The 19,130-nt window shown below is 38.4% G+C and overlaps 1 protein-coding gene across 5 annotated transcripts in view; it reads left to right on the top strand.

Moving 5' to 3' along the window:
- Positions 1 to 673: 673 nt before the first annotated feature.
- The window catches only part of VPS26A (VPS26 retromer complex component A), a 41,384-nt gene continuing 22,927 nt past the window's right edge, over positions 674 to 19,130 (top strand). For 4 of the 5 annotated variants that reach the window (XR_013161532.1, XM_077125077.1, XM_077125076.1 and 1 more), the window contains exons 1-2: positions 860 to 1,141; positions 9,802 to 9,951. Coding sequence is in view for 4 of the 5 variants with exons in the window: in XM_077125077.1 (XP_076981192.1) it covers positions 1,040 to 1,141; positions 9,802 to 9,951 (252 nt within the window). In the remaining variant the exon portion in view is untranslated. Of the gene's footprint in view, positions 791 to 859; positions 1,142 to 9,801; positions 9,952 to 19,130 lie in introns of those variants that run through there. The other variant, XM_077125079.1, reaches the window with a different exon arrangement.

The raw sequence follows: 19,130 nt of genomic DNA, 5'->3' as shown, positions 1-19,130 counted from the left end.
AGCATCACCAGACTTTTAAAGGAAGGGACATTTTTTTGTTTGTGTAGGGTAGTACAAATGATTTGAGAGCCCTCTGTGGCTCGGGACGGATAAGGAGTTTACAAGCTATCCGACGACTTCAGGAACCAACGGATGTTGATTTTCTTCTCAGCGCAGTATCACAAAGATCAGTTAGTTTTAGAACGCAGAAGCTCTCGGAAGGAAACAGCGCTTTGAAGTCCAAAAAGGTGGAAGAACGCCTCATCCACGGCTCATTGCGAGGTCTCAGGCAGCGCGGCCTCGCACTGCAGACTCTCTTCGCCTCGGTGACTCAGTAACCCAACCACGAGAGAACCTCCCAAACAAACGCATCCCTCCTTCCCAGACACTCAAACTTCCACAGGGAGAAGGAACTGGGTGTGGTAAAGGGGCGGGTCAGAGACAAGTCCGCAACCCGCCAGCCACATGACAGAGGGAGGGCGAAGACGACCAGAGAAACCTACTTCCGCCCAGGCTCCTCCTACTGGACGTCGACCGCGTGGCCCCTCCCCGTCCGCCTAAGGGTGGAGCACGAGGCTCCGCCTGCAACCCTCCTCTCGAAGCGACCACGGTGACCAGTAGGGCGGGGCGAGCGGCCCGGAGGAGGGGCCGGGCGCAGGGGGAGGGGAGGAAAGGAAGGGAGGGGTCACGTGCGGCGGGCGGTCCCGGGTCACGTGACGGGGCGCTGGGGCGGTGGGAGCCGGGACTGGGAGTTCTCCTGAGGGAAGAGAAGTGAAGTGGGGGGGACGCGGCGGCGGCGGCGCTGACAATGGTGAGTGTGCGGCGGCCCGCGTGCTTTGCTTCCCGCCCTCGTCTCGGAGCGCGCGGCGGGCGGGCCAACGGCGGCCCGGGCGTTGCGGGAAAGGCAGCGCGGAGCGGGAGAAGGGGGCAGGCGCGCAGGTTGGGGAGCGGGGCTAGGCCTTTCGGGCCACCCTGAGGGCGTAGAGGAGCAGGCGACGCTGCCTCTTCCCGGTCTCGGCAAGGCCCGAGCTCCTGCGGGCAGCGGCGCGCTCTCCTGGCCATGTCGGAGCCTCTACCAGCTTTTCTCCTCCGGCGTTGGGGGCCCTGGCTGAGTACTCCGACCCCGCCTCTGCGGGGACTTGTCGCCGCCTCCTCCTCCAAGGTAGCCAGTCCCTCTGCTCTTCCCGGGCTGCCTCGCTTCCCTTTATGTTGGGTGACCTGTGAGTCCCCGAGTTCCAGATTCTGGGGGGACTCGGTTATTCTCTGTCAGTATTTCACGAGCTTGATAAACTCCTTGATTTTTTTTAAAAAAACCTGGATACGGTAATATTCTGCCGTTTTTTGACCCCAGTTCAGGGTTGATATTGACACTTGTAGAATGATAGTGAAAAAAGAAAAGACGTTGGGAGGGGTTGGGGGGCTTCTTTAATTTAAAAGACCCTGGTTTTGTGCCCTCCTTTAAAGTATTGACTCTCATTTCCTCCCCCAAGAAATTTCTTTAAACTTAAAGCTTTGGGATGTTGAACTGGCCTAGAAAACGGGAGGGAAGGAAGTCGGTACTCTAATCACAGTTAAGCGGGAAGCACAGGCCTGGGCACGATGGCATTGAACTTTTTGTGTGTCAGTGATCTCTAGATTGGATCGCATTTGGATCATTTTATTATAGAATACGTTTGTTCGATTTCATTTAACAAGCATATGTTTGAGCCCCTACTGTGTGTGCTTTATTCAAGCTGCTCTCCTAAAGCTCATCGGTTCTGTAAACTGAGACTTTTAGGCAAAAGGCCAAACTAGGTTTATTAAAAAAACCAAAACTTTGAATAAATTACTTTTACATTCAGAAATTGTGTTGCTTTAATTTTTAAAAAGTGAAGACAGGCGGGTTTATTCTTAATCTTGGAGCCTTTTTTTTCTTTTTCAACACATAATTACTTAGGCACGCCCTGAGGCAGAGAGCAGGCTGGCCCCTGCCTTCTTGCAGCTTGCAATCTAGGAGGAGGTGAATATATAATTGTGTAATTATTTGATGTGTAAGTTATAATTGTGATAAATAGTAAGAAGGAAGTGTTGGGGGACCTTGCCTACCTTGCCTTCAGGGAGTTAGGGAAGGCTTCTCTAATTGAATAGTATTTGAAAAGAAAACAGGTCCTCCTTATTTTTTGCTTATATTTATATTTGCTATTTTTGAATTATGTTCGAGAGCAGTTTAAAAAAATTTTCAAGTTACTAATGAAACTAACTTTTAAAGCTTTAAAACATTGAAATGGGCATGCATATGTATGAAAATTTGCTGTTTCATTGCTTGTTTATGGGCTAACTGAATAAATTTTGAGTGTCTTGCCCCACCTTGAGTTACATTTCTTTGCATCGTTGGAGTTTGTGAAATTTCTTCAGTGAGAGTTGTAAAGTTTGCTGCTTTTGTTTTCATTTATATATATTTAAATTTATTTATTAATTAAAAAATTTAACAAATGAAATATAACATTAACATAGATAAGTAGTAATTCACATCATCACTTAGTTGCATATTCATCATTTCTTAGAACATTTGCATCTATTCAGAAAAAGAAATAAAAAGACAATAGAAAAAGAAATAAAACGAAAACAGAAAAAAAGATTATACCTACCATACCCCTTACCCCTCGCTTTCACTGATCACTAGCATTTCAAACTAAATTTATTTTAACATTTGTTTCCCCTATTATTTATTTTTATTCCATATGTTCTACTCGTTTGTTGACAAGGTAGATAAAAGGAGCATAAGACACAAGGTTTTCAGAATCACACAGTCACATTGTGAAAGCTATATCGTTATTCAATCATCTTCGAGAAACCTGGCTACTGGAACACAGCTCTACATTTTCAGGCAGTTCCCTCCAGCCTCTCCATTACATCTTGGATAACAAGGTGATATCTACTTAATGCATGAGTAACCTCCAGGATAACCTCTCCACTCTGGAATCTCTCAGCCATTGACATTTTGTCTCATTTCACTCTTCCCCCTTTTGGTCGAGAAGGTTTTCTCAATCCCTTGGTGCTGAGTCTCAGCTCATTCTAGGATTTCTGTCCCACGTTGCCAGGAAGGTCCACACCCCTGGGAGTCATGTCCCACGTAGACAGGGGGAGGGTGGTGAGATTGCTTGTTGTGTTGGCTGGAGAGTAAAGTTTGCTGCTTTTATGTATCCACGTGTAGTTTTGCTAGATGGTAATGCTCAAAGTTGGATTCATGATTTATGTGAAAAACCTTAAAATCAGTGATAAGAAGTTTAAGCTTAGGTTAGAAAACTATAAAAGCAGTTGTAATGTTTTAATAGTCACATATATTGCAGTTTAGTTATTTAAAAGCGACCTGAGATTTTTTACTTGCATATTAATTGTCTAGTATTGCTCCTGAAAATCTCTTATTCTAGATATTCACTTCACGATGGCCTCTCCCCAAGAATTTCGTAGTCTTAAAAGGTCACAAAACTGCCTTCTGTAATTTCAACAAGTCTAATCTTTTTTTACATTAATATATCTTAACCCTCTCTATATCTTATTTCCTTTCTTCTTGTCTTCATCATCCCGACAAATCTGTATTTTACTTTCTCTTTACATATCTGGAGAAGTAATATAATTTGATTGTGAATAATTTAAAAAGGATTTTAATTTCATGACTTACTTGAAATGATAACGTGTACATCTTAAAACTTTCAAGAGCAAGACTTTGGGTTAAAATCTTTTTCTTTCAATTTATTTTTAGAAAACAAAAATACAACTTTTTTTTTTTTTTTTTTTGCATGGGCAGGCACCGGGAATTGAACCTGGGTCTGAGGCATGGCAGGTGAGAAGTCTGCCTGCTGAGCCACCCTGGCCCGTCCCAAACCTTTTTCTTAGTTATTTATTTCCTTGTCTACTTGTTAAATGTAAGACATTCATAACTGTGTGGAGTTTTAAGTATAGTTCATTTTTGATGTCAATGTAAAAAACTGTGTGCTAATCCAGTGCTGCATTCTCATGGCGTAACTAGTTTAACCTTGTTAAAATGGTATAGCTTATTATGAAACTATTATTCTGCATATGCTCTTCCAGACTTTTTATATAACTTCTGATCTCTCCCAGTTTTAGAGTTTTGTGTGTTGAAAAGTGTCTACTTTTTATTTTTTGTTATAAAATATTTCATGCATTTAGAAGCTAGCAGAGGCAGACATATAGTTATTACATACGTTTCCAGTGCTTAGGAAGTTTAACTTCTAAAAAAGTGAAATAAAACTCTTTGCATACTTATATTATTAATTTAATAATTAGTTAAATATTAGTAAATTTCATAAAACTTCAAGTCTGTTTTATGCCATTTTGTTTCATGCTAATTTAGTTTTTTATTATTTGATTTTTTAATATCAGCTTTCAAATGCCACATTCAGCTCTCTGTGCTGAATATGTGAAATAACTTACCATATTTCCTTTTATCTGTAAAACATTTTTCATAGTTTCCTAATCTCATTTTTCCTTGATCAGCTCTGGGAAGTGTTAGGGGGGATGAGAAAATACTCCTGCCTCTATTTTATAACTCAGATGTGTAAATGTATAAATGTTGGTTTCCTAAAGAAGGAGAGCTCAATTGCCAGTTGGCAATTATCTTTTTTTTTTTTTTTTTAGCTAGAGTTTCCAATGTATTTTCTCAGTGAAGTTGTAAATTCCTTGTTATAAACTTCAGTGCAAGTGGCATTTTTAAAGATTTCAAGAGAGATACAAGTAATAGGGATTTTTAAATTATCATATAGTTATAAGGAAAAGGAATTTTGGAAAAACAACCCCAGGAATCTTCTCATGTGAACACAAATACATACCCATCCACACACTTACAGGTTTGATTGAGTAATCGCATTTCTGGAAAAGCATCCATAAGAGATCCAAAATCAGGAATTAAAAAATTTTTTTAAATGCATAATTTTTAAAAACTTTTAAAATTGTATAGTATACAAAGCAAAGAAATAAAAAAGCAATAGTTTTCAAAGCACTTTTCAAAGAGTGGTTACAGGACAGGTCCCAGAGTTTGTCATGGGCTACCTACCATATGATTCTTTCATATTTTTCCTTCTAGCTGCCCCAGAATATAGGAGGCTGGAGGACTTAAATACTTTTTTATCATCACAATCGACTTTTTTTTCCTTCTCTTTTTGTGAACAATAACATATATACAAAAAAGCTTTAAATTTCAAAGCACAGCACTACAATTAGTTGTAGAACATATCTTAGACTCTGACATGGGTTACAATTTAACAATTTTAGATTTTTACTTCTAGCTGCTCTGAAATACTGGAGACTAAAAGAAATACCAATTTCATGATTCAGCATTCATATTCATTTGTTAAGTCCTGTCTTCTTTGTGTAATTCCACCATCACCGTTGATCTTTCCGTACCTCTCTTTGGGGTTTTTGGGCTATTGCAATTCTAAATTTTTAATATTGGGAGGGTCTGTCACTAATATGGAGTAGGAAGATGGAACTATATGATATTTTGGAGAGGCTGGGCTAGGTTTCAAGACTTACCTGGACCAGGGACCCATCTTACGTAGGCAGTTATCATCCTTTTTTTTTTTGCATGGGCAGGCACTGGGAATATGGCAGGCGAGAACTCTGCCTGCTGAGCCACCGTGGCCCACCCCTCAGCAATTATCTTTTTATGTATCTAATTTTGTTTCCCCATTTAAAATAGCTCCTTGGACACCTTGTCTTCTACACTTTTATAATTACTATTCTGCAGCGACCGTCCTACCAGTGTTTTGCACATAGATGATAATTAGTAAATATCAGCTGATTGATTTTGAACTACTTTTCATTCTTATACTTGTAATCCTTAGGTGAAAACGTATAATTTTCATGTTTTACTCTTTTGAGGAAGTTTTGAGTTTAAGATTTGGAGTATGAAAGCTAAGTAGGCAAGGACAGTACAGGTATTTATAATTGGTGCTTTTTGTTCTCTTTTGTAAATTAGTTCAGAGTCATTTAATACTGTGTTCTGATCAAAATTGAGTTTGTTATGTGTGTAATGTTGCCAGAGAAGATAAAAACATCTTGTCAAAAGGAAAATTTGTGGTTTGTATGTTTGGTTTATGTTAATAGTAGTAATCTGGAAGTTCTGTTACTTGATTTCTTGAAATTATAATCCCTTTTGTTAATGTAGGATTAATAAAAACAAAGAAGCAAGTCCAAACTTTAGGAAAACAGTGTCTTGTTTGATCATATTATCATCCTGTGACTTAACATAGCCTTAAAGGGTCATGGTTTACATATATCCTTGATTACTCAGCTCTAGTCTCTGTTCTTATAACTGCTATTTCCTGGGAGAGACCAAGTCTTACTGAATATTCTTGATTGCAGCTCATTTCTTTTGTGTATTTTCTGTTATTAGGATAGCAGGTGTTTTGTTCAAGATTAATTTAACATTCAACATGTATTTGAATGCTTTCTGCTGACTGCTAGGCACTGTCCAAATCACTGTGTCTTCAAGTGATGATCAAAGGACAATGTGTCTATCCCTATGGAGTTTACAGTTCATTTGGGGAGTCAGACATAAATAAGCATGTAGACTATAATTAAATTATAAAGTAAAACTACATGATGTTTTGAGACCTAAGTTTGGAGAACCAAATTTTTATTGAGAAGTCAGAGAAGGCCTCTGTTGGAGGTGACTCAAACTGCAACTTGAAGGGTGAATTAGCTAGGTTCAGGATATATAGCTGGGCTCTTGAACAACAGGGAAGGCTGGCAAATTTGACAAACTATTGAAGAAGAGCTTGAATCATTTGAGGCTGGTATGGCTGGAGAGATGGGTAGGGTTAGTTACATGTAGACCAGTTTAGGGAACATGGGGTGTGTGTATGATTGTGTGTGTGTGTGTGAATATAATACTTAAGTGAAGTAAGCATTACCTAAGTAAAAGGTGGACAGATAAATGAACATGTCTGTCAGGCCCTCAGATTAAAAGCAACAGCTTTACAAGTACTCTGGAACCTACTTTTGTGCTTACTTCCATCTACTTAACATAGTGTAGCATACCTGGTTTTGACTTTTTATTTAAATGAAATCATACAGTGTGTATTCTTTTTGTGGCCTTTTTTCACTCAACATGTTGTGTATATTCTTCTACTATTTGGTATTACCATCGTATGACTATATGCCAAAATTTATCCATTCCGGGCGGGCCACAGTAGCTCAGCAGGCAAGAATGCTTGCCTGCCATGCCAGAGGACCCGGATTCGATTCCCCGTGCCTGCCCATGTTAAAAAAAAAAAAAAATTTATCCGTTCTGTTGATGGATGTTTGGATTTTTTCCATTTGGGGCTGTTATGAACAGTGCTGCTGTGAACAGTCTTAAATTTGTCTCCAGGTTCCGGTGTGTTCGTTTCTGAGTTGGGTATAAACCTAGGGCTGGAATTACTGGGTCAAGGCATAAGTTTTATCTTTAGCATTACCAAATAATGACAAACTGTTTTCTAAGGTAGTTCCAGTTTATGCTCTCACCAGTCCATTGAAGGATCTTAAGCAGGGAATGATATGATGAGATTTATGTTTTAAAGAATCAGTCTGGTTGTTGTGTAGGGCAGAGTAAGAAAGGATGTTAGGAAGATTTGATAGGCCATTCTCTTTGTTTAAAAAAAAATTCTAGAAGACTACCTTTCATGGGTACAAAAATAATCCAGTATCAGAATTGTTAGTGAATTATGTATTGTTATTAGCAGCTAGTGTGTTTTGGTATTTTGAAACAATTGATTTTTTTTTCTCTCCCCCCCCTTTTAAATTTATTTTTTATTATCAAACCACAACAACAACAAAAAACCATGAATATTCTTTTTTTTATTTAATTTTTTAACTTTTTTATTAATTAAAAAAATTAACAAACAAAACATTAAGATATCATTCCATTCTAGATATACAATCAGCAATTCTTAATATCATCACATAGTTGCATATTCATCATTTCTTAGAACATTTGCATCGATTTAGAAAAAGAAATAAAAAGACAACAGAACAAAGAAATAAAACGATAACAGAGAAAAAAAGATTATACATACAATACCCCTTACCCTTCGCTTTCATTTACCACTAGCATTTCAAACTAAATTTATTTTAACATTTGTTCCCCCTATTATTTATTTTTAATCCATATTTTTACTCATCTGTCAGTATCGTAGATAAAAGAAGCGCCAGGCACAAGGTTTTCACAATCACACGGTCGCATTGCAAAAGCTGTATCATTATATATTCATCTTCGAGAAACATGGCTACTGGAACACAGCTCTTCCCTCTAGCCTCTCTAATACACCTTAAATTTAAAAGGGAATATCTGTAAAATGCATAATAACCTCCAGGATAACCTCTCAACTCTGTTTGAAATCTCTCAGCCACTGATACTTTATTTTGTCTAATTTCCCTCTTTCCCCTCTCAGTTGAGCAGGTTTTCTCAATCCCTTAATGCTGAGTCCCAGCTCATTCTAGGATTTCTGTCCCATGTTCCCAGGGAAGTTTACGCCCCTGGGAGTCATGTCCCATGTAGAGCAGGGGAGGGTGGTAAGTTTGCTTGCGTTGTTGACAGATAGAGAGATAGGCCACATCTGAGAAACGAAAGAGGTTCTCGGGGATGACTCTTAGGCCTAATTTTAAGTAGGCTTAGTCTATCTTTTGTGGGTATAAGTTTCATATGAGCAAACCCTAAGATTGAGGGGCTCAGCCTATTGATTTGGTTGTCCCCATTGCTTGGCGAGAATATCAGAAATTCTCCAAATGGGGAAGTTGAATTTCTAGCTTTTCTCACTGTTACCCCAAAGGGACTTTGCAAATACGTTTTTATCCACTGTTCATATCACTCTGGAATTTATCGAGACATCACTCTGGACAAACCTACACAATCTCATGTCCTATTCAAGGTTCCATGTACTTATGGTGTTCAGTTAAACTGTCCATGTAAGTTATATTAGCAAATGCCCTGGTCAAAATATAAATTTTGTGCCAGATAAACATTTTTTGCTTTAGTCTCACACATAAGTTAAAGTTTTAAAATATGAATGACCATCTATTTTCAACACTGTGCAATATTGACATTGCTTTGTTCTTCCACATACAAAAACATTTTTAAATTTGTACATTTAGTCACTATCATTTTACACTCTAGGCATTCCTCGGGATTATACCATCTCAGTCTGTCTTTCCCTCTGGTTCCATATGTGCCCCCAGCCCTCCTCCCTCTGTCCTTCTCACATTCAGCTTCATTCAGTGTCCCAACATTATTGAAACAATTGATTTTTGTTCCCTATATTTTTGTCATAGTCAAGATTTATAGAACAAGGCTTATAAATTTTCTTTACAAAAATTCACATAAATTTCATTTGTCCATTAGGACTAGTTTAATTTCAAGGTTTTATACAATGTACTATGTACTGTTTAGACCTATTTTAATATTAGATTTTACAGTAAATAGTACAGTGTGATATTTATTTGAGTAATTCAGATTGTGTGAGTTCTGCTATAATGAAAGGATCTCAGAGAAGTATAACCAAAGGTAAGTTTTCAAATCCAGGTGTTAAAAATTAACTTCTGGTGTATCAAAAATAATCAAATAATTTTTTATTATTTACAGTGATTACCTGTGGAAATTATAGCAGATTTAAATTTGTTTCATTTTGATGTAGAGTTGGATAAAAGTTCTTATTATTGTTTCCTTATGCGCTCACAGGTTTTCAGTATATTTAACCATGGGTCATAGGTAATTAACTTCGAAGTACAAAATGTGGTAGTGATTAACTAAACTTGGTAAATATGAGCATTTTCCTTTTATTTCAGAGTTTTCTTGGAGGCTTTTTTGGTCCAATTTGTGAGATCGATGTTGTCCTTAATGATGGGGAAACCAGGAAAATGGCAGAAATGAAAACTGAAGATGGGAAAGTAGAAAAACACTATCTTTTCTATGATGGAGAATCTGTTTCAGGAAAGGTAAATCCTTGTTTTGGAGAATTATCCAGGTGTAGGACATTAGAATTAGTCTCAGATAGGCTGTGCCATTTCTAAATTTGAACGATTTTATTAGTGATGAAAATTTTAAAAAAAGTTTATTTGTTAATTAAAAAAATTAAGAACAAACAAAACCATTAACATCTCATTCCGTTCTACATATAGAATCAGTAATTCTCAATATCATCACATAGTTGCATATTCATTATTTCTTAGAACATTTGCATCAATTCAGAAAAAGAAAAAGACAACTGAAAAAGAAATAAAACGATAACAGAAAAAAAAAGATTATGCATACCATACCCCTTACCCCCCACTTTCATTTATCACTAGCATTTCAAACTAAATTTATTTTAACATTTGTTCTCCCTATTCCTTATTTTTATTCCATTTGTTCTACTCGTCTGTTGACATGGTAGATAAAAGGAGCATCAGACACAAGGTTTTCACAAACACACAGTCACATTGTGAAAGCTATGTCATTATACAGTCATCATCAAGAAACATGGCTACTGGAACACAGCTCTGCATTTTCAGGCAGTTCCCTCCAGCCTCTCCACTACATCTTGAATAACAATGATATCTACTTAATGCGTAAGAGTAACCTCCAGGATAACCTCTCAACTCTGTTTGGAATCTCTCAGCCATTGACACTGTCTCATTTCACACTTCCCCCTTTTGTTCGAGAAGGTTTTCTCAATCCCTGGATGCTGGGTCTCAGCTCATTCTAGAGTTTTTCCCAATCCCTTGATACTGAGTCAGCTCATTCTAGGTTTTCTGTCTCATATTACCAGGAAGGTCCACATCCCTGCAATTCATATCCCACATAGACAGGGGGAGGGAGGTGAGCTTGCTTGTTGTATTGGCTGGAGAGAGAGGCCACATGTGAGCAACAAAAGAGGCTGTCTTCTTGGTGACTCTTAGGCCTAATTTTAAGTAGGCTTGACCTATCCTTTGTGGGGTTAAGTTTCATATGAACAAACCCCAAGACTGGGGGCTCAGCTTATAGCTTTGGTTGTCCACACTGCTTGTGAGACTATCAAGAATTCAACTTGGGGAGGTTGAATTTTTCCCCGTTCTCACCATTCCTCGAAGGGGACTTTGCAAATACTTTTCCACTCACCTATCAAATCACTATAGGCACTATAGGATTCATCGGGGCATCACTCTGAACAAACCAACAAAATCTCATGTCCTTCTCAAGGTTCCATGTACTTACGTTGTTCAACTAACTATCTACATAAGTTATATTAGGAGATGCATTAATCGAAATATTAATTTTGTACCAAATAAACGTTTTTTGCCTTTAAAATATTATTTACCATCTATTTTCAGCATCCTGCAGTAATGACATTCCTTTGTTCTTCCTCATGCAAACTCATTTTTTAAATTTGTACATTTAGTCACTATCATTATACACTCTAGTTATTCCTAGATTATACCATCTCAGTCTTTATTGTGTTTCTTTGTGATTTCATTTATGCCCCCAGCCCTCCTCCCTCTATTATTCTCACATTCAACTTCATTCAGTGTTTTAACATAATTGTATTACAGTTAGGTGGTATTGTGCTGTCCATTTCTGAGTTTTTATATTCAGTCCTGTTGCACATTCTGTATCCCTTCAGCTCCAATTACCCAATATCTTACCCAGTTTCTATCTCCTGATGGTCTCTCTTACAAATGGAATATTCCACGTTTATTCACTAATGTCAGTTCATATCAGTGAGACCATACAGAATTTGTCCTTTTGTTTTTGGCTAATCTCACTCAGCATAATGTCCTTAAGGTCCATCCATGTTGTTACAAACTTCATAACTTTATTCTGTTTTACAGCTACATAATATTCCATTGTATGTACATGCACAGTTTGTTTGGCCCCCATCTGTTGATGGACATTTTGGCTGTTTCCATATCTTGGTAATTGTAAATAACCATTGGTGTGCAAATGTCCGTTTGTGTCCTTGCCCCCACGTCCTTTGAGTAGAGACAGAATATAGATATATCCTGTTTTGTAATCCATTTTGCCAGACTATGTCTTTTGCTTGGGGAATTTAATCCATTAACATTTAGTGTTATTACTGCATGGGTAGTACTTTCTTCTACCATTTTGCCTTTTGGATTTTATATGTTATATCTAATTTCCCTTCTTTCTACCTTTACTCATAGTCTTCCTTTCTACACTCTTCTCCACATCTCTCTCTTCTGTCTTTTCGTATCTGTCTCTAGTGCTCCTTTAAGTATTTTTGCAGAGCTGGTCTCTTGGTCACAAATTCTCTCAGGGATTTTTTGTCTGAAAATGTTTTAATTTCCCCCTCATTTTTGAAGGACAATTTTGCTGGATATAGAATTCTTGGTTGGCAGTTTTTCTCTTTTAATAATTTAAATATATCATCCCACTGTCTTCTTGCCTCCATGGTTTCTGCTGAGAGATCTACACATAGTCTTATTGGGCTTCCCTTGTATGTGATGGATTGCTTTTCTCTTGCTGCTTTCAAGATTCTCTGTTTCTCTTTGACCTCTGACATTCTGATTAAATGTCTTGGAGTACATCTACTTGAATTTATTCTCTTTGGGTTATGCTGCACTTCTTAGATCTGTAATTTTAAGTTTTTCGTAAGAGTTGGGAAATTTTCAGTGATAATTTCCTCCATTAGTTTTTCTCCTCCTTTTCCCTTCTCTTCTCCTTCTGGAACACCCACAACACGTATATTCGTGCACTTCATGTTGTCATTCAATTCCCTGAGTCCCTGCTCGTATTTTTCCATTTTTTTCTCTGTATTTTCTTTTTCTGGTTGGATTTCAGATGTTCCGTCCTCCAGTTCACTAATCCTATGTTCTGCCTCTCAAAATCTGACATTGTAGGTTTCCATTGTTTTTATTCATCTCTTTTACCTTGCCTTTCATTCCCATAAGTTTTGTGATTTGTTTTTTCAGACTTTCGATTTCTTCTTTTTGTTCATTCCTTGCCTTCTTTATATCCTCCCTCAATTCATTGATTTGGTTTTTGATGAGGTTTTCCATGTCTGTTCGTACATTCTGAATTAGTTGTTTCAGCTCCTGTATGTCATTTGAATTGTTGGTTTGTTCCTTTGACTGGGCCATATCTTCAATTTTCCCAGTGTCATTTGTTATTTTTTGCTGGCGTCTAGGCATTTAATTACCTTAATTAGTTTACTCTGGAGATTGCTTGCACTTCTTTTACCTAGGGTTTTCTTGCTGGGTGGATTTGTTGTATATCTGTTCTTTGACATTCAGTTCAGCTTTTTCTGGACCTCTAGCTTAGGTTTTGTTTAAGAGAGGAGAATTTTTCAGTTCTTGTTTTTTTGTTTCTTGCCCTGCTTGTATGGTGCCTCCCCCACCCCCTACCCCAGGAGGGTCTACTTAGGTATTATAGACCCCAGCTGGATTTTCCCAGACCAGACTGGCCTCCTATCAGGAGGAAAGAGTCATCTGCATTGGTTTTCCCTGAGGGTGAGACCCAGCAGGTTGACAGACTTTCTTGTGAAGTCTCTGGGCTCTGTTTTTCTTATCCTGCCCTGTGTGTGGCGCTTGTCTGCCTGCAGGTCCCACCAGCATAAAATGATGCGGTTCCTTTAACTTAGGCAGACTCTCCCTGCTGGGGGCGTGGTGGAGACAGAGGAGAGGTTGTAGGCTGGTTTTAATGGCTTCAAATTACCAAGCCCCAGTGTCTGAATTCATTAAGGGAGGGATTCCACCTGAGTTGGGCTTCACCCCTCCCCTGAGGAAGGCACAGTCTCCAGACAAGCCCTCAGACGAGCTTGTTTCTACCTATGCCCGGGGCAGTTGCAGCCTGAGAAGTTACGCCACCGCGTCCAAATGCAGTGAGGCCTGGTTCTGGGGGGGGGTTGCTGTCGGTCCAGCTGATCCAGACTGGGGTATGCTGTGTGTTTGGTCACTGACATGGCCCCAGGAGCTGTTCTGTACTGTTTCTGGTTATTTAGTAGTTGTTATGGAGGACGAACTAAAACGCATACATTGCTAAGCCGCCCTCTTGGCCTGAAAGTCCCTTTCTTCTTTTTTTATATATACATTTAGGGCAATGAATTTCCCTATTAACACTGCCTTTGCTGCTTCCCATAAGTTTTGATATGTTGTGTTTTCATTTTCATTTGCCTCGAGATTTTTCTGATTTCTCTTGTAATTTCTTCCTTGACCCACTGGCTTTTTAAGAGTGTGTTGTTGAGCCTCCACATATTTGTGAATTTTCTGGCCCTTTGCCTATTATTGATTTCCAACTTCATTCCTTTATGATCTGAGAAAGTGTTTTGTATGAATCAGTCTTTTCAGATTTATTGAGACTTGCTTTGTGGCCCAGCATATGGTCTGTCCTTGAGAATGATCAATGAGCACTTGAGCAAAAGGTATATCCTGCTGTTGTGGGGTGTAATGTTCTATAAGTGTCTGTTAAGTCTAGCTCATTTATTGTATTGTTCAAATTCTCCGTTTCTTTGTTGATCCTCTGTCTAGATGTTCTGTCCATTGGTGTGAGTGGTGAATTGAAGTCTCCACCTATTATGGTAGATGTGTCTATTTCTCTTTTCAGTGTTTTCAGTGTTTGCCTCATGTATTTTCGAGAATTCTGACTCGGTGCATAAATATTTATGATTGTTATATATTCTTGTTGAATTGTTCCTTTTATTAATGCATAGTGTCCTTTGTCTCTTTTAACAGTTTTACATTTGAAGTCTAATTTGTTGGATATTAGTATAGCTCCTCCTGTTCTTTTCTGATTGTTATTTGCATGAAATATCTTTTCCTGACCTTTCACTTTCAACCTATGATTATTCTTGGGTCTAAGATGTGTTTCCTGTAGACATCATATAAATGGGTCTTGTTTTTTAATCCATTCTGCCAGTCTATGTCTTTTGCTTGGGGAGTTTAATCCATTAACATTTAGTGCTATTACTGCACGGGTAGTACTTTCTTCTTCCATTTTGCCTTTTGGATTTTATATGTTATATTTAATTTTCCTTTTTGCCTTTACTCATAGTCTTCCTTTCTACACTCTTCTCCACACCTCTCTCTTCTGTCTTTTCGTATCTGTCTCTAGTGCTCCTTTAAGTATTTTTGCAGAGCTGGTCTCTTGGTCACAGATTCTGTCAGTGATTTCTTGTCTGAAAATGTTTTAATTTCCCCCTCATTTTTTGAAGGACAATTTTGCTGGATATAGAATTCTTGGTTGGCAGTTTTTCTCTTTGAATAATTTAAATATATCATCCCACTGTCTTCTCGCCTCCATGGTTTCTGCTGAGAAATCTGCTCATAGTCTTATTGGGCTTCCCTTGTATTTAATCTATTGCTTTTCTCTTGCAGCTTTCAAGATTCTCTCTTTCTCTTTGACATTTGACATTCTTATTTTAAGCATCTTGGAGTACGTCTATTTGGATCTGTTCTCTTTGGGTTACACTGCACTTCTTGAATCTGTAATTTTAAGACTTTCATAAGAATTGGGAAATTTTCAGTGATAATTTCCTCCATTAGTTTTTCTCCTCCTTTTCCCTTCTCTTCTCCTTCTGGAACACCCACAACACGTATATTTGTGCGCTTCATGTTGTCATTCAGCTCCCTGAATCCTTGCTCATATTTTTCCATTCTTTTCCCTATATTTTCTTTTTCTTGTCAGATTTCAGATGTCCTGTCCTCCACCTCACTAATCCTATCTTCTGCCTCTTGAAATCTGCCATTGTAGGTTTCCATTGTTTTTTTCATCTCTTCTACTGTGCCTTTCATTCCCATAAGTTCTGTGATTTGCTTTTTCAGACTTTCGATGTCTTATTTTTGTTCATTCCTTGCCTTCTTATATACTCCCTCAATTCACTGATTTGGTTTTTGATGAGGTTTTCCATGCCTGTTCGAACATTCTGAATTATTTGTTTCAACTCCTCTATCTCATTTAAATTGTTGGTTTGTTCCTTTGACTGGGCCATATCTTCAATTTTCATAGTATGATTTGTTATTTTTTTGCTCGTGTCTAGCATTTAATTGCATTAATTTGCTTATTCTGGAGATTGTTTTCACTTATTTTACCTAGGATTTTCTTGCTGTATGATCTTGTTGTCTGTTTGTTCTTTGACATTCAGTTCAGCTTGTTCTGGACCTCTAGCTTAGGTTTTGTTCAACAGATCAGAATTTTCAGCTCTTGTTTCTTGCCCTGCCTGTATGGTGCCTTTTTCCGCCTTCAAGGGTCTACTTAGGTCCCAGCCAGATTTTCCCAGACCATACTGGCCTCTGTCAGAAGGAAAGCGTCCCCTGCAGCAGTTTTCATTGAGGGTGAGACCCAGCAGATTGAAAGGCTTTCCTGTGAAGCCTCTGGGCTCTCCGTTTTTCCTTTCCTGCCCAGTATGTGGTACTTGTTTGCCTGCAGGTCCCACCAGCGTAAGGTGATGCGGTACCTTTAACTTCAGCAGACTCTCCTTGCTGTGGGAATGGTAAAGACAGAGGAGAGGTTATAGCCTGGTTTTGATTGCTTCACTTTTCCAGATCCTGGGGTCTGAAATCTTTGAGGGAGGGATTCCACCTAGACTGGATCCTACCCCTCTGCTGGGGAAGGCGCAGGCTCCAGACAAACTCTCAAACAAGCTTTATTCTGCCTATATTTGGGGCAGTGGAGCCTGAGAATACTTGCACCTATATCCAAAGAGCAGTTAAGCTGTAGAAACACAGCCCCCAAAACTAAGGAGAAAAATCCTTTTTAGAGCAGGATCCCTATTCCTTGGGTTTGCCAATCAAGAGCTTAAGTTGGTACATTGCTCTGTGTATCTCCAGGTCCTGTGTGCCCCTCCTTTCCTTCAGAGCCTATACCTTTTTCAAATCCAAAGAAAACCTATTTTTTTGTTTTCTTTTTTTTGTCAGCCCTGTCCCCTCTGCGCTGGGTCATGAACCAGCGACTTCAGCTTTTACTTGAGGCTCAGCTGAGCTGGGAGCCTTTTTTTAGTAGTCAGAATTTGAGAATTCCATGATTGGAGTTTGGTTGCGCTCAGCACCTGTTGCTGGTAAACTTTCTTTCTTTTTCCCTCTGGGAAATAGCCTGTGGGGGAGAGGTGCCAGCTGCCGCGGCTTGGAGAACTCGCAGTTCTGAGTGTGTTCGCAGCCGGTCCAACTGGTCTAGACTGGTGTGTGCTGTGTGTCCTGGTTACTGACGTGGCCCCAGCAGATGTTCCGTATGGTTCCTGGCTATTTATTAGCTGCTCTGGAGGACGAACTAAATCCCATGCCTCGCTAAAACTCCATCTTGGCCGAACCCCCGTCCTTAACCACTTTTATATACATCTGTATCTCTTTCCCTCAAAACCAAGAATCCTGATTTTCAAAGGTATAGATGGTGTTATAATTAGCATATCCTATAATTACTGATTTGCAGTATCCTCCATTATACACACAGTCTCAGAATAATAATACTAATGCCACCACTATCAATATTAATAGGAAATTAGTTTTAAAATATTTTGCTTTTTTTTCTGTATACAAATCATTTATGAGATACATGGCTTGCAGTTACTTTCTCCCATTCTGGGTAGTCTTTTCACGTTCTTGACAGTATCATTTATCCTTTGATACACAAAAGTTTTAAATTTTGATGAATTTAATTTTTTCTTTTGTTTCTCATTTTTTGAGATTGTATATAAGAAACCATTGCCTTATCCAAGGTCATGAAGATTTATGCTTATACTTTCTTCTGAGATTCTTATATTTAGGCCTTGGTCCATGTTTTAGATTGGTAATTCTGCCAGAATGTAATAAACCAGAAATTGGTTGGCTTTTATAAAGAGGACTTATTAAGTTACAAGTTTACAGTTTTGAGGCCATAAAAATGTCCAAAGTAAGACATCTAGTGAAAGTTACCTTGACTCAAGAAAGGCCATGGAGTCCAGAACACCTTGGTCAGCTGGGAAAGCACATGGCTGGTGTCTGGTGGACCTTTTGCTTCTGGTTTCGAAGAGCTTCTCCCGCAGTGTTTTCTTTTTGCATCTCCAAATGTGTCTATGTTGGCTCTGAGCTTTTTCCAAGATATTTTTCTCTCATAGGACTCTAATAAGCAATTAAGACCTATCTTGAATGGGCGGAGTCGCACTCCATGGAAACCACTTAATCATAAGATCCCATCTCCAAACTGGGTGGGTCACATCTCCATGGAAACAACCTCATCAAAAGGTCCCACCCTATACAATAGGTCGGCCCCCACAAGACTAAATTAGGAAAAATAGTAGGGCTTTTCTGGGGTACACAGTAGCCTCAAACCAGCAAAATCCACTTTGAGTTAATATTTGTATATATATGAGGTAAGGATCCAACTCCATTCTTTTGCATGTGGATGTATAGGTGTCTCACCACCATTTGTTGAAGAGTGTTCTTTCCCTGTTAAATTGTCTTGGCACTCTTTTGGCATATCCTTTTTTTTAAAATATGAGGTATTTATTTTTAAAAGTTAAAACTAACTGCTGTCTATTAAAGTTTTGTGGAGTTTTTTTTTTTTTAATGCAATTTTATTGTGATATATTCACACACCATACAGTCCATCTGAAGTATACAAGCAGTGGCTCATAATATCATCACATAGTTGTATGTACATTTCCATAATCATTTTTTGAACATTTACATTACTTGCCAAGATAAAAATGAAAAGCAGTACCCAAACCATCTTATAGCCTTGATCCCCCATTATTACTATTTTTTGAAATTTTATTGATACATATTCATATCCATATAGTCCATCCAAAGTTTACAAAGGCTCACACCATTGTTCCATAGTTGTGCATGCATTCCCATCATCAATTTTAGAACGTTTTCATTACTCCAGAAAAGAAACAAGTATCAAAAATAAATCCCCTGTCCTGCCATACCCCCCCCCCCCCGGTCTCCCCATATCATTCAGTCATAGTGTTGGTGTGGTACATTTATTACTGTTGATGAAAGAATATTAAGATATATTATTGTTAACTCTAGTCCATAGTATTAATTAGGTACTCTTTTTTTTTTAATTTTTATTGTAAACAACAAATGTTCTTCACATGCAGGCATTCTTGGTATGGTTACAATTAGTGGCTCACAATATCATTACATTGTTGTGTATTCATCACCATGATCATCTTTTTGAACATTTACATCTCTCCAGCAAAAGAAATAAATAAGAAAAAACTCAT

This window comes from Tamandua tetradactyla, chromosome 13 (assembly GCF_023851605.1).
Source record: "Tamandua tetradactyla isolate mTamTet1 chromosome 13, mTamTet1.pri, whole genome shotgun sequence".
Lineage (NCBI taxonomy): Eukaryota > Metazoa > Chordata > Mammalia > Pilosa > Myrmecophagidae > Tamandua > Tamandua tetradactyla.
The sequence above is the reverse complement of the archived record's forward strand: the minus strand, read 5'-3'. Positions and strand labels throughout refer to the sequence as shown.